Consider the following 17,549-nt stretch of genomic DNA (forward strand, 5'->3'; position numbering starts at 1 on the left):
CTGAACTTCCATGAAGGCACCTATTTTAAGACTAGAAAAACATCACTTCCTGGCTTACCATATTAGTTAGGGCTGAGAAGAAACCACTCTGGTGTTCCTCTTCCTTATCTTTGTATTGCCTGAATAAAAAGGAATAGGGATGAAGCTTCAGGTTTAGAAATGGAACTAGAGTTATTTTATCTAAATCCCTACGAGACAGTCTAATCTGATAAAGATACATGACGGAGAAAGCTTCAATATTCACAAGCCCTTTTCAAGAACTCACAAAAAGATTTGCAAAGGCCATTAAAGTATTTGTAAATTGTGTAGAGTTGAAGTGGGGTTGCTGAAAGATGTGAGACTGAACAACGCCTGCGCCGTTACAGAGGATACATCCAGTCTGGGCTAAAGCCAAAGGAAAGGCATCCAGTGACTCCGGAAATTTTGTCCCGCATTGGTAAAACAGTAATGAACCACACAAACACACGCAGTCAGTAACTACAGAACAGTTTCATTTCAATCACCACCTGCAACAGACTAAATCAGGATTGAACACCCTATGGCCAGAAGAAACCATAAGAACCATTACGGTTCATGGCCTGATCCTGCCTGATCACACATTCCTGAAGTGAAGGGCCTGGAACCGGGTAAATGAAGTTAACAAGCAGGCTGGGTACCTCAGATTTAAGCTAAGTAAGTTGCTTCATTGGGCATTCAGACAGACTAGCAAAGCTTACATGGCCATTTATGGCATCCTTCATACAGGAATCTGATCACACAACAGAACATGCAAAGAAAATAATTCTAAACTTCCTTGGAAGTGGGAAGAAAGAGCTAAGCAAAACAGGCCACAGTCTGAGGCAGTTTTTTCAGAATGAAGGAAGTTGGGTGGGTGAAGTTTTTTCTGCTTTACTCTGTTAAAGAAATTTACATTATTTGCTGATCTTGCAAGTCATCTGCATATTTATAATAGCAGTCCTTCCAAGGCATTAAAACATTTGTCTGGGTACTTTGAGAATTCTACTGCTCAAAAAAGAAAAGTATTGGGTTGCTCAAGTGAAATTGCTGCAAGTTTCTGAATTTCTTCTTAGAAAAACTTCACGAGCAACAGCACAAAATATGTAAGCTGAGGCTGGGAATGTTTTCCCTACTGCTGGTTTTCTGGCTCTTTCTTCAGAAGCAATTAAATGCTTTCCAACATTTGCAAGAGCCCCTAATCGTCTCTGATCTGGCATGTGGGTAGCCCTGGATACACTTGTTTGGTTTAGATCATGTTAAATCAATTTTCTAATACAGTAGTATTCAGCAAATCATTTACTTTTTCACTTGGGACTAAGATTTTACACCAAGTTCATATAGAGGTAAAATCCATTACAGTAAAACCACACAATAGATACCTTCCCCTACAGCAAGATCTCTCCTGAAGCACATCAGCACAGCTGGTACAGATGCATATACACTTGCAATGACAGCAACAACTGAGCCGAAGCACCTCAAAGCATAAGACTATTCGCTGCCTCTCCAGGTGCATCACCACTGTTAGGTGATAAGTGCTTTAACACAAAAAAAAAGTTTGTGGAAAAGCACAGCAACTACCATGCATGGAAAAACAAGAGACAATCAGGTTTTACCTGTTATATTCTGATAAAGCCTGGGCAATTACAAGTCCCATTCCCTGAAAAAAAAGCATTTTTAAAAAAGTCTTTACATTAAAAACCTCAGTGCAGGCAATCACGCCCCAAACACACATAACAGTGCTGCACCACCCCCAGAGAACCTAGCATGCTATGAACAATTTCCCGTGATGCTCTTGGAACTACTAAGACATGCTATGATACAACAAAAATAGCATCCAAAAATCAAGATACCAAAATTTAAGATTGGATATATAATTACTAAGTCAAAAGAATTTTACTCTCCTTGGAGCTCCAGACAGAGCTTAATCACTCGAGAAGCCTCAATAAAGTAGCAAGAACTTCAGAAGGAAGCTGACATCAGAGGAAAAACATCCAAAAGTTCAAAACAAGGCCACGAACACTAGTAACTTTTTCCACTTCTTGCAGACAGCCTCCACCATTCCACAGGTACTCATCACTCTGTCAGCTAATTCAATTAACAATCCTACTTGCCCTTTACTTAGCATGGAGCTTGCTTTTACTTTGTGCCTAAAGAACATCTTCTAAGTCCACATCTCCCGTAGCTCACAGTGTGCTGTAACTTCCTATCCAGGACTGGACTGAAAGCTTTCAGCAGCGGCTACAACTGAAAATACAGTTGCAGGACTCTTGACGCAGTCACAAGCTTCCACTGCGATACAAGAACTCACTGTGGACTGGTAAAATCAGATGACACAGCACCGGAAATATGATCATCTTTGGCATAAGCTGTCTTGTGCCTCTTTGGCACATGACGGCAAATAGCCTACAGATAGTTCATAAATATATCACAGACCAATTTTAGCATGTGCCTTGCTACCTGGCTTTTTAACCACCCCCACCAAGTGGTGATCAAACTGTCCACATCACAAGCTGCCTACCCTACTGCAAGAGTGCAGTTAGGGCAGGAACCCTCCACGCTGGTGTTTGTTAACAGCAGCACTGTTCCTAGACCTTCTTTCTACCAGACACCATGATTGCATTTGTTATCCTAATGCCCCATGTGAAGGAGTATCCCCAACAGCACAGAGGAATCAAGTCAATTACTCACATTGAGCGTGGCCTCATCATCCACGATGGACAGCTTCACAATGTAGGGATTCACCGACTGCTCAGGGTGGGGGGAGAAGGAAGAAAGAAAATTAATGTTAAATTCAGTCTTCAGGAAAAAAACCACTATGATCTTTTCAAGTGTACCCAACCACCTGGGAACGTGTGCCTGTCCCACAAGGCATTCACACACAAAAAAGCAGGAGTCACAGCACGTGCTAAGGCCTCTATGCTTGGGACACCGCCTCTTTACTGGCCGAGCAGGTAGCCTCCTGATTTTGTTAAAGAGGGGGAGTTTCTACTCCTCTGCTAGCTCATCTGTCAGTGTTGAAAGTGGAGTAGCTGTCCTGCAACCCTGTTATCTGTGACACACACACTGTTATGCAGCAGGAACAAGCAGTGAAGCTGGGAGTGAACATTAGCGTTCCGGTATCTCCCTTCATCAACACCTTGCAAAGAGTGCTTAAGGGGAGGAGGACCCAGGAAGGCATGACAATGTTACAGACTCATCTGCTGCTGGGTTAGAGCCCAACACTTCAGCAGTTTACACCACTAAGCCCTCTGGAGAATATAAATTCCTTAAACTTAGCTGAACAAAGCACACAGGCTCCACCTATAAAGATAAATCCTAATAATATAGGAAGCATTTTAGATGAGCAATGTACATTTGTTTTTCCTGGTTTATATGCCAGTGCAAAACTAACAAATTTGATTCGGAACCAGGAGAGAGAAGAAATGGTTCTACCTACACAGTAGGTCCAAAGTGGACAGGAAGAATAAAACACTAAGTCTGCATCACATGCAACCCTTCAAGTTACACAGTTATCAGACTCATTTGCTGATGGCTTGACAGCAAGTTAAAAATAAAGCTGATCAGAAAACACTGCTGTCACAATTACTTGGTGCTCTGGGAGCATCAGGCTTTCTTTTTTGGTTCAGAAAGAAACTGAGCAGAACAGACCAAAGCTCAGCCAGCCTGTCAACTTGCCTCCAGCAGCACGCAGCTCTATCTGCTGTCTCAGAAAAAGACAGAAACACACAGAACCCATCTGTGCGTGAACCATTTCCTTGAGGCTGAAGTAGAAGCTCCCACTGAATAACAATATATGGTCCTCCCTGCACAGCCATGCTTCCCTTCAGAAATTAAATTCAGTTCGTGTCAGTAAAGCAGAAGTAAGCTTCATAAGTTTGTAATTAAATATTTAGATTCAAATTCATCCTTGCAAATACACACACAGTTTTGCTAATTTCAGTCATTTTCTTGCTCTCCTTATACAACAAGAAGAAACTCTCCAGACCACAGCTCATGCACAGTAGACAGGCCAGCCTGTGACTCAGAGCCAATAAAAGCGATGGGGCTTTTCCAGGCAATGGACGGCAGGGCTATGCTGCATTGGAGGCTGCAGGGTAATTCAAATTCCCAGATGTCAGGAATAAGCAAACTGGGAAAGACCACACTGATCAACACCACCAAGCTGCCCTGAGACCCTGTCATACACTCTGTCCCATCACAGCAAGAGGCAAGGGTTTGTTGTCATCTCCAGCCTATAAACAACTCACCATGCTCCCGCTGCCCTTGACTTTTCAAGATGCGTGCTCCATGCCTCCTGCCTCTTGGCAGCAAGATGTCATCAGTGCATGGCTGATAGGGTCATGAAGCTGCCCCAGCTTGATACACATCTCTGCCCTCTCTTTTCAGTTGTCATTTCCATCTCTGCAGAAGTCTGTTTAATAACTCCTGTCTGAAGCACTCCACTCCCCTGACACATTCCATGCCTCCTCTAGGCTTCCTTAACTTGTTAAGCAGCAGGCAGTCCACACACCGTACTACTCTATACGGGACAAGGCAGTTTCTAGTGCCTTTCAGTGTGCAAGTTTGTACCAGTGTAATGAAAGCATTTCCTGTGCTGCCCAAAGCGCATACAGTTTGTTCCTGTCCCTCCTTGAGACCCAACAGTTCCAGTTACTGCCTACAAGCATTAGTCTGCCACGATGAGTGTCAGCCACCTGCACGTTGTACAAGCACCCCTAAAGCACACCCCATATTCGCTGCCTGCTTCCCCATTCTAATCCTGCTGTTTGAGTTCAGTTCCCCTCTCACTGGGAATCACAGCAAAAGTTTTAAACGCCTGCCGCTCCACAAAATGCAAAAACACGCAACAGCCTTGAAAGTGGTTGATAAGCATTCTGAAAACTTCAAAATGTGTCACTGAAGCAGTTACATAAACTTAGAAATAGTGTCTGCCTCCAACTGCTTCCAGGAAGAACTCAAAAACATGATTCTCAGCTTTTCAGAGAACACGGGTCTTTGCCTATCAGCGCCATCAGATAACAAGCACCAAAGCATCAAGGTCTTGCCAGTGATAAGGTACAGACACAAACTCCTGGAACCTGGGAATATTCAAGATGTCCTCCATGAAGCACCCACCGTTAGATGCCAACAATCTCATCGAAATGGAGGTGCAAGCGGCAGGGAGATCATTACCAGGTTATTTTCAGAGCAGTCCCCAGGTGAGACATGTCATACAAATGCTATATGAAGAAGCACACAGGTCTGGCAGAGGGAGTGAGATCTCCTCCATGCCCACAAGTGTACCTCCGCCTCCAACACACACCTGAGGGAAACTATCTTTTTTTTGGTAGGAAAAGAAAGCAGAAAAAAACCCCAAGCTAACCAGTTAGTAACCCCAGTTAGGTTTTAAACTCATCTTAACACAAACAAAGGCCAGGGTCCACTCGATTATCCCTCACAAGATTTCTTCCTGAACTCTCATTCGGGGCAATTCAGCAGTTTTGCTGCCAGCCCTGATAAGGCCATCACCTCTAGAGGCAGGGCATCCTGCGGGAAACTGGAGCTTGAGTAATTACTCTTTTTGTTGAAGAGATTCATTAAAAAAAATCTGAGTTGTGTGATACCTTTTTTTCTTATTTTCTGTCTCTTCCATGTTGGTGTCTCTTCAGCACCTGCAGTTGACTATATCAAGGAGAGGCAAGTGCACGTAACTGGGCATGAAACGCTGTCAGCTGCACGCTGCCAGACAAAGGGAAAACCTCACATTTTTACTAACTTTTTTTACAAATTGCTGCAATCTCTTGGAGCCCTGCCTAGAAAAAGGCACAACATGCAATCCTAGCAGGTTGAACATGATGCAGAGAAATTTCCCCCTAAATGTTATCAAGGAATCTAACTATTTAAAAGTCAGTACCTGATTTTAAGTATTAACTTACTACTCTAGCAGCCATCCCTTAAAACACCAAGAAAGTGATTGAGTACATACTCTTCCTTACAGCACTTTCACTGTTTGGCAGTCTTTTGTACACTCTGAGCTTCACCATTTTCCTCACATAGTCAATTCTTTAGTTATACTTCTCTCATATAGTATCAAGGCAAAAATATTTACTTTGAGTCAGAACTAGGATTAAAAGAACCATAAAATATAGCTGAAATTTTGAAAATTATCAGGTTTCAGATCAGGAACACCCCTTTAAAGGTTCTACGTAAAGACACATAAACCATTTTTACTCCTCAAACAGAAGTTAATGGGCAAGCCAAGATTTCAGCTACACTGGTAAGGAAAATGTGGACAGATATTCCCCAGAGAATTTGAGTACTACAAAACTTACATCCCAAAATACGGAAGAACATCCTGATACCAAAACACACTGTTATTCACATTAAAGACAAACAAAAAAAAAAAATCATAGTCAGCTAATGAATTTTCAGCCTAATTAGATTTTCTTAAGCAGCTGGAAACACCATTTAGCAACCAATGAAATTCAGAACAAAAGAGAACCTATCAACTGCAGCACACTTAACTACAAAGAGAACTCCAAAGGATCTGAGGCATGAAAGTACACTACAACACACGGACAACCAGGCAACCACCAAACTGACACTAAGGGCCAAAGAACAGCACATCAAAGCAGCTGCTCAAGGACAAAGATTACGACTGCATTACTATAGGCTTTGCTTGTAGTGCTGCTTAGGAAGGGCAGTGTCAGACAGCTGTCCTAAAACCTTTCTTCAAGTTGCTTTCAACCTTGTCAGATGAACTACTCAAGCTGAAATTCCCCTTGCTACACATCTGCCTCAGGTTGGATTGTACTATTTAAACATCAGTTTGAAGACAACTAGGACAATGGTTTCAAAGCACTCCATCCCCAGTAAATACTCTACAGAAAGCCACTGCAAAGAGCAGAGGACAGGTCTCCTGTACTCACAGCACTCTACCTTACTAAGGACATAAATTTTAGTACAGAGGGATTCCGTAGCTCAGGGGTGGGACTGCACAACTCTCCACCCTTTGATCCGAGTGTTGCAATGAGACCTCTGTTTTTTTCAGTCTGACCTCGTCAGTGAACCTACCCACGTCACTCCCAGCAGTCCTCCCTCGTGGCCATATACTGAAACCACACTCCATACTCCTGTTCCACGCTACCACAGCACAGATTACCAAACAGAATCTGTAATTTGTGATTGACAACATTCACAGGAATGAGAAATTAACAGCGATTGCTTTGACACCAAGTGTTGCTTGTGTCTTTACCTATTCTCTAGGTCTATCCCTAATTCAAAACAAGGACTACTGTAAAACCAGGAGGGAGCCTCCCCCCTCGCAGTAGTTCCGTTAAAGAGAGGATATTTCAGCACTGCCCTTCCAAGTACATTAAGATATTCCTAATCATGGAAAAAAATACGATTGGTCATTAAAGCATCATGCCTCATGCAAGGAAAAGCCAGCATTAGGTGGGGGTTTTTGACATTTGAAATGTCCCCTTTACAAGCTGATGAATAACAGATAAAAATGAGAATACACCACAAAGTAGCACAAGCAGTTCAGAAAAAGAAAGATGAATAAAGTTTCTCAGGGAGGAATCAAAGAGATAGAGACAGACTTCTCTCAGAAACACTAGCTGTGATGTTTCAGTTCATTCTTTGGTCACAGCTCCACCATGTTTTCCGGGAATCTGTGCTCGTTCAGTCTGATAGTCAGGATCTGAATCACGAATTCAGTCTGAAGCCCAGGATGACTGTCAGCTCATTTCACTTTGGAGATTATGTATAAATAGTCACACACAGAGAGGAAAACAAGCAAGCTTGGCACACCAGTAGCTCTTCCAAAAGGACCTTCCTCGGAGTACTTTCATGAAGGAAACACAAATCCCCTAGGTAGTTTCTTTCGTGCTTGCACAAAATGAGCTGTATGAGTATCGTACACATTTGATTATACATACCTGTCGGAGACAGACATGGCACAATACAACTGCCCTGCAAAACTCCTGTAGCTCAGTGCTGATACCCTGATAAAAGTTACAGCAAGTACTGCAAAAAACTGTACCACAGGCTGCCTTAATAATCCAGAGGGCAGTGTAAATTAGTGAACAAAGAGAAGTGATGTTTCTGTTATCCAGAATACCACCTACCTCATACTTTCTGTAGTTGACCAGCAAGGCAAGAAGGACAACAGCATCGTAGCCATGTTCCCTGCGACTAAGTGGGCTGGACAGGATCTGGAATAAATAATCACACTGTTCTGTTCAGGCCTGCTTCAGGAAGCTTGCAGTGACTCTCAGACAGTGCATGGCCATGAAACGTATGTGTAAGAGCAAATTATGTCCTAACTGCAAGAAGATATTTAAGGTCGAGGGAATGAAGGTGCTTCCAAGAAGTCTGCACACAACGAAGCTTATTTATCAGAGAGAGGATGCACACAGGCTTTCTGGACATAAAGGGCAAATACATTTCTCAACAGCATTGGACACCATCTCAGTACATCAGCTGTGCAAGTTTTCTGGGTTTCCCCAAGCCCAGTTCCATCTCTAAAAAGTGTAATTTATCAAAGAGCACACAAAATCTCAATACATCCAGGCTGCCTTTTGAAAAAAGTTCCTCCACTACGGGAATTCTCTGTGAAATTAGCCCAGAAATCTGTTCAGCTTCTATCTATGCACAAACTCCAAGTGAAAAAACTCAGTTGTGACTGAAAACAGCAGACTACAATAAGGAGGAGACAGCATTTAAAATAATAACAAGAACAAAAAAAATCTATGATTTTTTTATCTAATTTTTTTTATCTGATTTTTTTATCTAATCTATGATAGCAAAAAAGCTATCAATGGAAGCAAAACACTGTGCCCATCAGCTGTGCTGCACTGAGAAAGCAGAAAAGCAGATACATCACTGACAGCTCTCACCAAGCAAGAGCCCCCAGAGCAGAAGGAAGAACACTTACCTGTAAAATAGCTTCGAATATGCTGTTAATCATCACATACTCCAGGATGGTGTTCTGGCTAATGTTATCTGTCACCTGAGCAGAAACACAGGTTTTAAAATCTCACCCAAAGTCCCCCACGATGCCATAGCTGCCTCTGGCACACACTGGGAACAGAAGAGTTCTGCTACCAGATGGATCCATCCATCCAGAATCCCACACTTAGTCAGCAAGTCAAGGTGTGACTAGCAGTAGAGCTAGACGTGAAATAAAAGAAATCTGTCTTGCCTCCCACCCTCTCCCTGGCAAGAAGCATGAACCACATAGTAAGAGCACCCCCTTTCCCCTACAGATTGACATTCCACACAGCTACACGACAACAGCCACCAGCAGCTGACACAGGCTGCTAGAGAAGGCAGAGGATGAAAGTACATGGCACATATGCTCCACTGAGCACTCTCTCATCACCAACAGGGCAGAGGAGACCCCCCACACACTCAATTATCTCTTATCACAGAAAAATAGATCACAGTTGACCATCTCCAAGAGATGATGAGTGGCCACTTGTTACAACTTCCTCATTCCTCACGTTCTCACTCTTGTCTACTCCACACTTCCTGACTTTCCTCAAGCACTCTCCTCTGCACCCCTTTCCATTTATCTGAGACTTCTTAAATATCTTTTTCCCTAAAAAAAAAACCAAAAACCAAAACAACTGTGAATCCAATTGACATTTCCTCCTGTGTCTCTCCCTTTCTGCCCCAGTTCTGCCCCTTATCTTTGAGGTTAGAACAATTACGCATATTCTGGGCTCACCCTTGTTCTCAGTCACACCTTCTTTCCCCTTCTTAGGCTTCACACTGCAGCATTCTGCTCAAGTTTTGAGAGAGTTCCATCCCTCATGGTGTGGTTCATATAAGCCTTTAAGTAATTATACAGCTGATATTTATTTACCGTCACCAAGCAGAGAAGTAGCTTCAAACACAAGCTTTTGAGGCTTTCAGAACCTTCTGCACAGAGGAGCGAGTCCAAGCTCTCCATCAGATTCTAAAAAACAATCACATTATTTAAAAATCGTATTTAAAATTATTTGCAATGTTTGTAGTAAGAAGTTTTTTGAGAGATACAAATACAAGAGCACCAACATAAAGCCAAGTTATTCCAGAATCAATAGTTGAGCCATTACTACTGTTACAGGCTATGTTCACACAACTAGTTCTCAAAATGGTTTTTTGCTAATGACGTTTTAATGACTCAGATATAATATCATGATCATTTTCTAAGAGTTTTCCTGGAAAAATCCAGAGAAGGGCCATGAAGATGATCAGAGGGCTGGAGCACCTCTCCTGTGAAGACAGGCTAAGAGAGTTGGGGCTGTTCAGCCTGGGGAAGAGAAGACTCCAGTGAGACCTTACTGCAGCCTTCCAGTACCTAAAGGGTGCCTGCAGCAAAGACAGGGAGGGACTTTTTACGAGAATGTGTAGTGATAGGACAAGGGATAATGGCTTTAAACTGAAAGAGGGTAGATTGAGATTAGATACTAGGAAGAAGTTCTTCACTGTGAGGGTGGCGAGGCACTGGAACAGGCTGCCCAGAGAGGCTGTGGATGCTGCATCCCTGGAAGTGTTCAAAGCCAGGCTGCGTGGGGCTTTGAGCAGCCTGGTCTAGTGGAAGTTGTTCCTGCCCATGGCTGGGGCAGGTTGGACTAGCTGATCTTTAAGGTCCTTTCCAATCCAAGCCATTTTATGATTCTCTAGATGAGAAATCTCTATTAGAGATTTTTGTACACACATAACAATAGATCTTATTCACAAAGTAATTCTGAGCTCTACAGATATGATCTTCCTTTTTCTTTGCAAGGCAGTGTTTTCTTTTTTCAATATTCCATTTTACTTATAGGCACCATGGGATTTTTTTGTAAGCAGCACTTGTCCAATTTAATAGCACATATATTAGCTCTAAGTAAAAATAGATACTAAATAGCTGAAGATACTCACAAATAATTGTTTACCAAATACTAAGTTACAGTTACTGACAAATGGAGAAAAGTAGTTCTGATAGGCAAGTTACTACTTACTCTTTTCCCCAAATGTACTGTTTGTAGAGAGATGAAAAAAAAATCACTACTTTTTGTAGAGGGGTGAAAGATAGAACAGGAATTCAGCCTTATCACTGATTACTCTGTCATTTCCCAAAACTCAGAGCATCAAACAAGTTTAAAATGGTACATGTGCTGATGGAAATGTGAGAACACAAGTTATGACTATCAGCTAAAAATTAAGCACGAGGTATGAGGTTTGATACTATGTACTAATGGCCTGTGACAGCCTTTTCTGGCCTTAAATTTTCTTAACCATAGTGACTGCACAGAACTATGGAAACTAGCATGGAACTAAAGAAAAAGAAAGAAAAATGCTCTGTTATATTACTAACAAACAGGGGCACCCCAACTGTCTTTGGGCCACTAGCAGGTAAAGGAGTTCAGCTGTTTTTAATAAGTGGCTGGAATATTTCCTCCCAAAGCTGCACCTTGGTAGACACACCTGTCTACAAATAACTGCCCCTGCAGCATGGCTGCTGTGCAAACTTCCTCTGCATTGCCAGAGCCTCACCTTCATACACAGCTCTGCCTTATCAAAACCCACAAGCATGTTGATGATGTCAAACCCAGAAGTGGATTTGTTCTTCTGATGGACACCTCGAATCAATGCACACAAAGTCTGCAAAGGGAAAAATCAGAGAGTAAGATGTAAAGCAACACCTAAGACTCAAAAGCAAAACCCACCCTAAGACCCTCTCCTCGCACTGGTAAAGCACAGATATTTAAATGAATACTGGCAGCCATACATTTTGCCTGACCCCTTCTCCACCTCTGTTGTTTCTAAGGGGGATCTTGGATAGTGAAAACTAAAAAAAAAAAAAAAAAAAAAAAAAAAAAAAAAAAAAAAAAAAAAAAAAAAAAAATAGAGAGGAAAGTATTTGTCCATATTTTTCCAGTTTGTTTTCCATTTCATAGCACTCTGAGGAAAGGTAGACTTACTGCTTCTTCTGTCCTCTCAGTTTGTACCAGATAGGACCACAATCTTTGGAAAACAGCTAAGTGTGGCTTTAAGGCAAAAAATATTGGTCAGGAAACCGCAAGGCAGAAGTAGTGTCCAACATACGGACAGACACGCCTTGGAGCTTTCCCAATTAATTCCTTATTTCAAGCATGCCAGAACATACAATATTGATACACCACAGTTTATCACATTATGCCTGTCCATACAGCAGATGCTTTTGCTATAGAGAGCAAAAATTTGTTTGATTACTGCACTGCTATACTAAGTCTGACCAATAAACTGTCTTTAAAAAAAATTAATAATAATACTAACTTTAAAAAAAATGCAAGATTGTATGTCAGAGGAGTAGATACTCTCTTTTAAATCAACTTTTCCCAGCTTACTGCCTGTTCCAAACCCGACATTTACATCCTGTATTGCTACAGCTGAGAGAAGCTGAGATGAATGCATCCACCAAACCGTAAGAATCAGTCTGTGAACTAGTAGCATCAAACATCAAGACCAAGGAAAGAAGTCTCCTGCACAAAACACGGGATGGCACAGCTTTGGCACAGAGCAACCTGCAGGAAAATGGCTATTAATTCTGGGTGACAACTCTTCACATCTTCCAATTAGGAAGCATCCAGCAGGGACAGTCCCCTGTCACACTAACTTCTCCAGAGCTTTATTTCATTTTCAACCCATATGCAAATAAAAAAAAAGGAGGCTGAAATAAGGGAGCACAGCAGAAGGCTACACAGAGTACTCTTGAGGCCCTAAACGGACAGCCTGCAGTGTGAACAAGCTCCTCTTGTTCCTACACTGCCATCTGCTTCATCCTGTATCACCAGATCCTCTTGCATTCTGAAACAAGCTATTGTTCTTCAAAGATTAGAGACTACAAATGTTTGTGACCTCCGCAGACAACAAGTAGCAACTGTTCTGTAGACCTCACTTCTCCACAGAAGCAAAGAAACGAGCACAAGATGCTTGATACCAGCAGCAAATATATTGCCTCATCAGAAGCAAAAGAGCGCATTCCCTCTCTCTCAGCGAGGTACCTGTAATGCATTGACCACTCTGATTGGGTGCTCCTCACCCAGTGCCTGGATGCAGTGCTGAAACAAGCAGTTGATGTTATCTTTTATCTTCATTAGCTCTTCCCCATCCAGAGCCTCCAGCTTGCCTTCTAGATACTCCAAGTTGACCTGTCAGGTTAACAAGCAGTTCATGCGTGTTACACACCCACTGGCACCTTAGAAACGCAAGTCCTTGCACTGACAGTCTGCCACTTCGTAGGCAGAACAGCAGCAGCACATCAGAGGACGTTCAATTCCTGTTACCTTCATGAGAAACAGCTCCTCCCAAAACCTAGGGTTGCATTGACTGGGGTCCTCAGTCTGAAAGAAAAAAGAAGAGCCATGAAAGCAAACAAGAGGAAATCACTCTGGCAGAGTTTAAAAATCATTATCATGAGGAGCTCAGAGTCAGCATCATCCCACTGCATGACCAAGTGGTCTCACAGTACAGAATTCTGTCTACACAGATTCCCAGAAACAGACGGGCAAACAGAAGCAGCTCTCCATCAGGATCCCTCTGTGTATTTTCTGGATTTTTTGAGGAATACTTGAAAACCCATGAATTCCCATAGATCACAAATGGTTCTGGTAGACAACAGGACCAGGTGACATTAAGAAGAGTGCAGAATACAGAGCTCGGCATGACAGTAGGAGAGCCTGGAGCATGTGCCTATGCTGTGCAGTCTTTATACTGGGAAAGGAATCCACCATGCAGAGCCCTCAGCACAAACTAAACCAAGAAAATGTAACACAATACTTTAACAAGAAGAGATGTTCAAGTCCTTACCGTGAAAATCTCATCATACATCAACACAACTTTCTCCTTCAATGGCTTCTTGGAGGCAGAAGATTTCCGGAGCAGCCCACCTTTCTTCTCTGTTTGGGCCATGGTGTATACTCTGAAGGTAAAAATAGATTAAAAAAGCTAAGGAAACTTAAATTTTTCTTAAAAGCGTATCTGGCCTGTCTCAACCATGAAATATTTTTTCACAGCACTGAAATACTAACAGTCTCTCACGTGGTGAAAGTAGGGGCTTTAATAACTACACCAGGTAAGAAATCAGATCAAAGGTCCCACCTAGTCCTAGATTCCATTTCAAAGAAAGATGCAGAAGTCCAGACCCAAACAGGTACAGAATAAGCTCTTCGTGGATAAGTTTTCTTAATTCTTCTCTGCTAGAAGCTGATTCATGATCTAGACAAATGCAGTTTACATCTGGAAAAGTACATATTTTTTTAATCTCCCTGCATGAACTGCAATACTTGTTATTAAATGGATACCCAGTCCTTTTTGATACTGGTCAAAGCCTTGAGGACATCTTGTAATAAAAAGCTCGTGAAACTATGTGAAAACATCTTCTCTTATCTGTTTAATTTGCTGCCTACCAAAGCACTTCAAATTCTGCTTCTGCACTCCGAGGCGGCATCCCACACCAAGAAACATTTGGCTGCAAAGCCTCCCTAAAGCACTCCTGCCACCCTTGTTCGCCCCTACCTCTGCACCTTGGCATCCCTCAGCTGTGCCAGCTGCTCTGCAAATCAAGCCAGAGAAGAACCCCAGCCTCAAAAGCATCACATGTGGTTTCATTTTGGGAGGAAGATGGAGAAACACAGGGGAGAAGATTTGCAGAGATTTTTTAAAAACAGATTAATTTCCTGATCCATTTGACAGCAAAGGGTTTTCTTCAAACACAAACAGGTTTTACTGTAATTAATTGGTGTCTCAGGCTTACTGGTTATCCTATTAAAAAAACAACAAAGTATCATTATTTCAAAATGAGCTGTTAGAAAAAGTCCTGAACCTTCTGTGACAGTCAACCCATTCCAGGGGCTGAGAGTTTTAACACATGACTTGCCATGTACTCTCAACCTCCTGTCTGATGCTACAAAGCACATCACCACTCTGACCTCACAAATACGTACTTATCTTCAATCACTGATTTTTCTGGCAAGCATCACAGCTTTAGCACTGTTCTAACTTCCTCTATCACTGCAGCCCTGTCAGAGGTACTTAGCAGAAAGGGAATGCCACCCTTTCTCATATCCCTGAGCTCCCAACCTTTCTCCCAGACTTCCAAAGGTAATTACACACACGGCAGCAGCATACCTCAGACTTGACTTAAGTTGTGCTCCAGAAAAACATGGGCAGGCTCTCGTGGTAGCTGCACTCAGCCGAGCTAAATTATGCATAAAGTGGTAAGTTCACTGTGGTCAGCACAGAGCAGACCCCAGAGCTTTCTGAGCTGGCAGCCATGGAGACAGCTTTGGATTGAGCCTCCATCCCAAACTGCCTGAATCCCTTCCACTGCCACAGCACAGTTAGAGCTGTCTTTCCCTCAAAAGGCAAATATCAGCAACTACTGAATACCAGTTCCAGATCTCTTCTACATTCTTTCCACTGCAGACAGCTTTTGATTGTCCTCAAGTAAGACTCTCAGGCTCCCAGAGTAGGTTATTCAGACATCCACCCCTTGAGCTGTCAATCTCACTTCTAAGTGGCAGGAAAACATCTTTGGGCCTGGAGAAAGAATCCTGCTGCTGCGAAACACCCTACCCCAGGCGTGAAAGGAAGGAGCTTTGCCTGGACAGGAAAGCAGAGAGTAGGACAGAGCGCAACAGACCTTGTACCTGAAAAGCTGAGATTTATAAAGAGACTTGGAGAGGTGTTCTGCCTTCCTGCTAGAAAGGGAATACACACAGCTGGCTGGTTAAGGGCTGGTGTGTGCTGGGGTGAGAATGGCAACAGCCCCAAGACACAATGACACAAGAAAGCTTAGCATCTACTGCACTACAACCTCTTGTGAAAACCAACACCACTCCTGTAGCCTAGCAGGTCTATATATCCAACTGTGATGGAAAAAGGTTTCAGTCTAACAAACAAAACAGAAAACATTGTTCAATCTTCTTGATAGCTTCTCTTTTACAGACTTTGCATTATTTTTAAACTGTCATGGGAAATAAGACATTATTCTAATTAGAAACATAATTGGCTACAGGAGAAATCTATTAAAAACCAAATCAAGAGCGATGTCACTTTAAGCCTAGCAATACAAATCTTGCCCAAGATTGAACAAAACAATTTCTCAACTAGAATTGTAAGTTTCTGAACCTAAAGCAGCTGCCAGGCCCAGCATACAAACGCATCCATCAGCGTGCTTCTAATTGAATTACAGCTAACGAATCCCGATGTCAAAACTAATAAACTAACTCTCAGTGCTTCTAGGTCAGCATTCCCACACCAAATGTGTGCGTGAATGGGAAGGGATCGATACACTCTGCTTAGTCCCCGGGCTTGGAGAGCTGCATCTTAACACTTTTTCTACATTTCCAGAAAGACGGAAAAATCCAAATCCCACAAGACAGAAAGACTTGATGCTGGGTGAGCACCAGAGGGATCGCATGATCACGTGAAAGTTCCAGTGTCTGTCAAAATGGGACCTGGGATTCATATTCTCCCAACCAAAGCTGCACAAAGCAGGCTGCTAGAGGCAAAGATTAAATAATGTTCTTGTTTATAATTCACTATTCTTCAGATGAGCATATGGAGGAGCAAGGGGAGAAAAGTAAAAGTTGCCTTTCACACCAACGTTTTATCAGGGTGTGCTTGTTTTATCACCTATGATTATCAGGCTGTACAAACGGCTTTTTCTTTTCACTTTAGGCAATTACATTTTCTAGATATCATAAAGACAGAAACAGGAAACTGCATTTTGTTAATGGGGACCTTCTAGGCAGCTGCAGAAAACAACAGTTAAACGCACAAAACATTTATAAGTTACAGAGATGTCAAACTATCAGGATGCCGTGACAGCTTATGAAAACAATGGCACTGAATATAGCTAACAATTATCCTTTAAACACATCACATTTAAAAAGTGACAGCATTTCCCACATTTTAGGTTCATACGGGTAATTTATTCTGTCAATAGGTCAGTCCCATTAACACATGCTGCTAAGTGAATCCTGCTGGAGTCCCTGACTGCACAGCAGAACTGCCCCTCAGGGCCCAGAGCAACATACGCATGTGGATTTTTCAAACAGCAAGAGTATTGATGTGCAGTAGAATATCCAAGATGCTTCATCTGAAACTAAAAGAAACCTCAACAGAGCACAAGTCTTGGCATGCGTAATGGCGGGAAGATAAAAGCCCTGGCAGACAGACTTGCTTTATCTATCACCAACGCCAGGATCGGCTGATCCAGTCAGGAAGAAAGGGGTGAGCACATTCAACTATCCACCTTCTTTCCGTTTCATTTCAGATCTCACAGCAGAGACTCCAACCAAACATGTGACACTCTGATGAACACATCTCTGTTAGCGTTTCATTACAATATCCACTGGAAAAATGAACCTGACATTTTGAGACCAAGGTTTACTCAGACTTGTGCACACTGAAAACTGTGGCTGCTCCACATCACCACTCAGCTGCTGTATGGCCTCATCATTATTCCGTAGATCACTTTATAATAGCAGCGAAGCTGCTGCAGAGAACATAACACTAGTGCACAACTACCCTGTAACGACATCAGGATC

The 17,549-nt window shown here is 42.5% G+C and overlaps 1 protein-coding gene across 2 annotated transcripts in view; it reads right to left on the bottom strand.

The window, feature by feature from the left end:
• Window positions 1-13,911, bottom strand: part of LOC104489643 (chromosome unknown open reading frame, human C10orf76) — a 56,013-nt gene extending 42,102 nt beyond the window's left edge. The window contains exons 1-10 of one of the 2 annotated variants that reach the window (XM_010131829.1): window positions 13,804-13,911; window positions 13,281-13,337; window positions 12,999-13,145; window positions 11,509-11,616; window positions 9,851-9,943; window positions 8,918-8,992; window positions 8,109-8,195; window positions 2,686-2,742; window positions 1,611-1,654; window positions 59-119 (exon numbers count right to left, since the gene is read on the bottom strand). In XM_010131829.1, the coding sequence (XP_010130131.1) occupies window positions 59-119; window positions 1,611-1,654; window positions 2,686-2,742; window positions 8,109-8,195; window positions 8,918-8,992; window positions 9,851-9,943; window positions 11,509-11,616; window positions 12,999-13,145; window positions 13,281-13,337; window positions 13,804-13,905 (831 nt within the window). In that variant the 5' untranslated portion in view covers window positions 13,906-13,911. Of the gene's footprint in view, window positions 1-58; window positions 120-1,610; window positions 1,655-2,685; window positions 2,743-8,108; window positions 8,196-8,917; window positions 8,993-9,850; window positions 9,944-11,508; window positions 11,617-12,998; window positions 13,146-13,280; window positions 13,338-13,803 lie in introns of those variants that run through there. The other variant, XM_010131830.1, reaches the window with a different exon arrangement.
• Window positions 13,912-17,549: the final 3,638 nt, after the last annotated feature.

Source organism: Buceros rhinoceros, unplaced genomic scaffold (assembly GCF_000710305.1).
Source record: "Buceros rhinoceros silvestris isolate BGI_N320 unplaced genomic scaffold, ASM71030v1 scaffold72, whole genome shotgun sequence".
Classification (NCBI taxonomy): Eukaryota; Metazoa; Chordata; class Aves; order Bucerotiformes; family Bucerotidae; genus Buceros; species Buceros rhinoceros.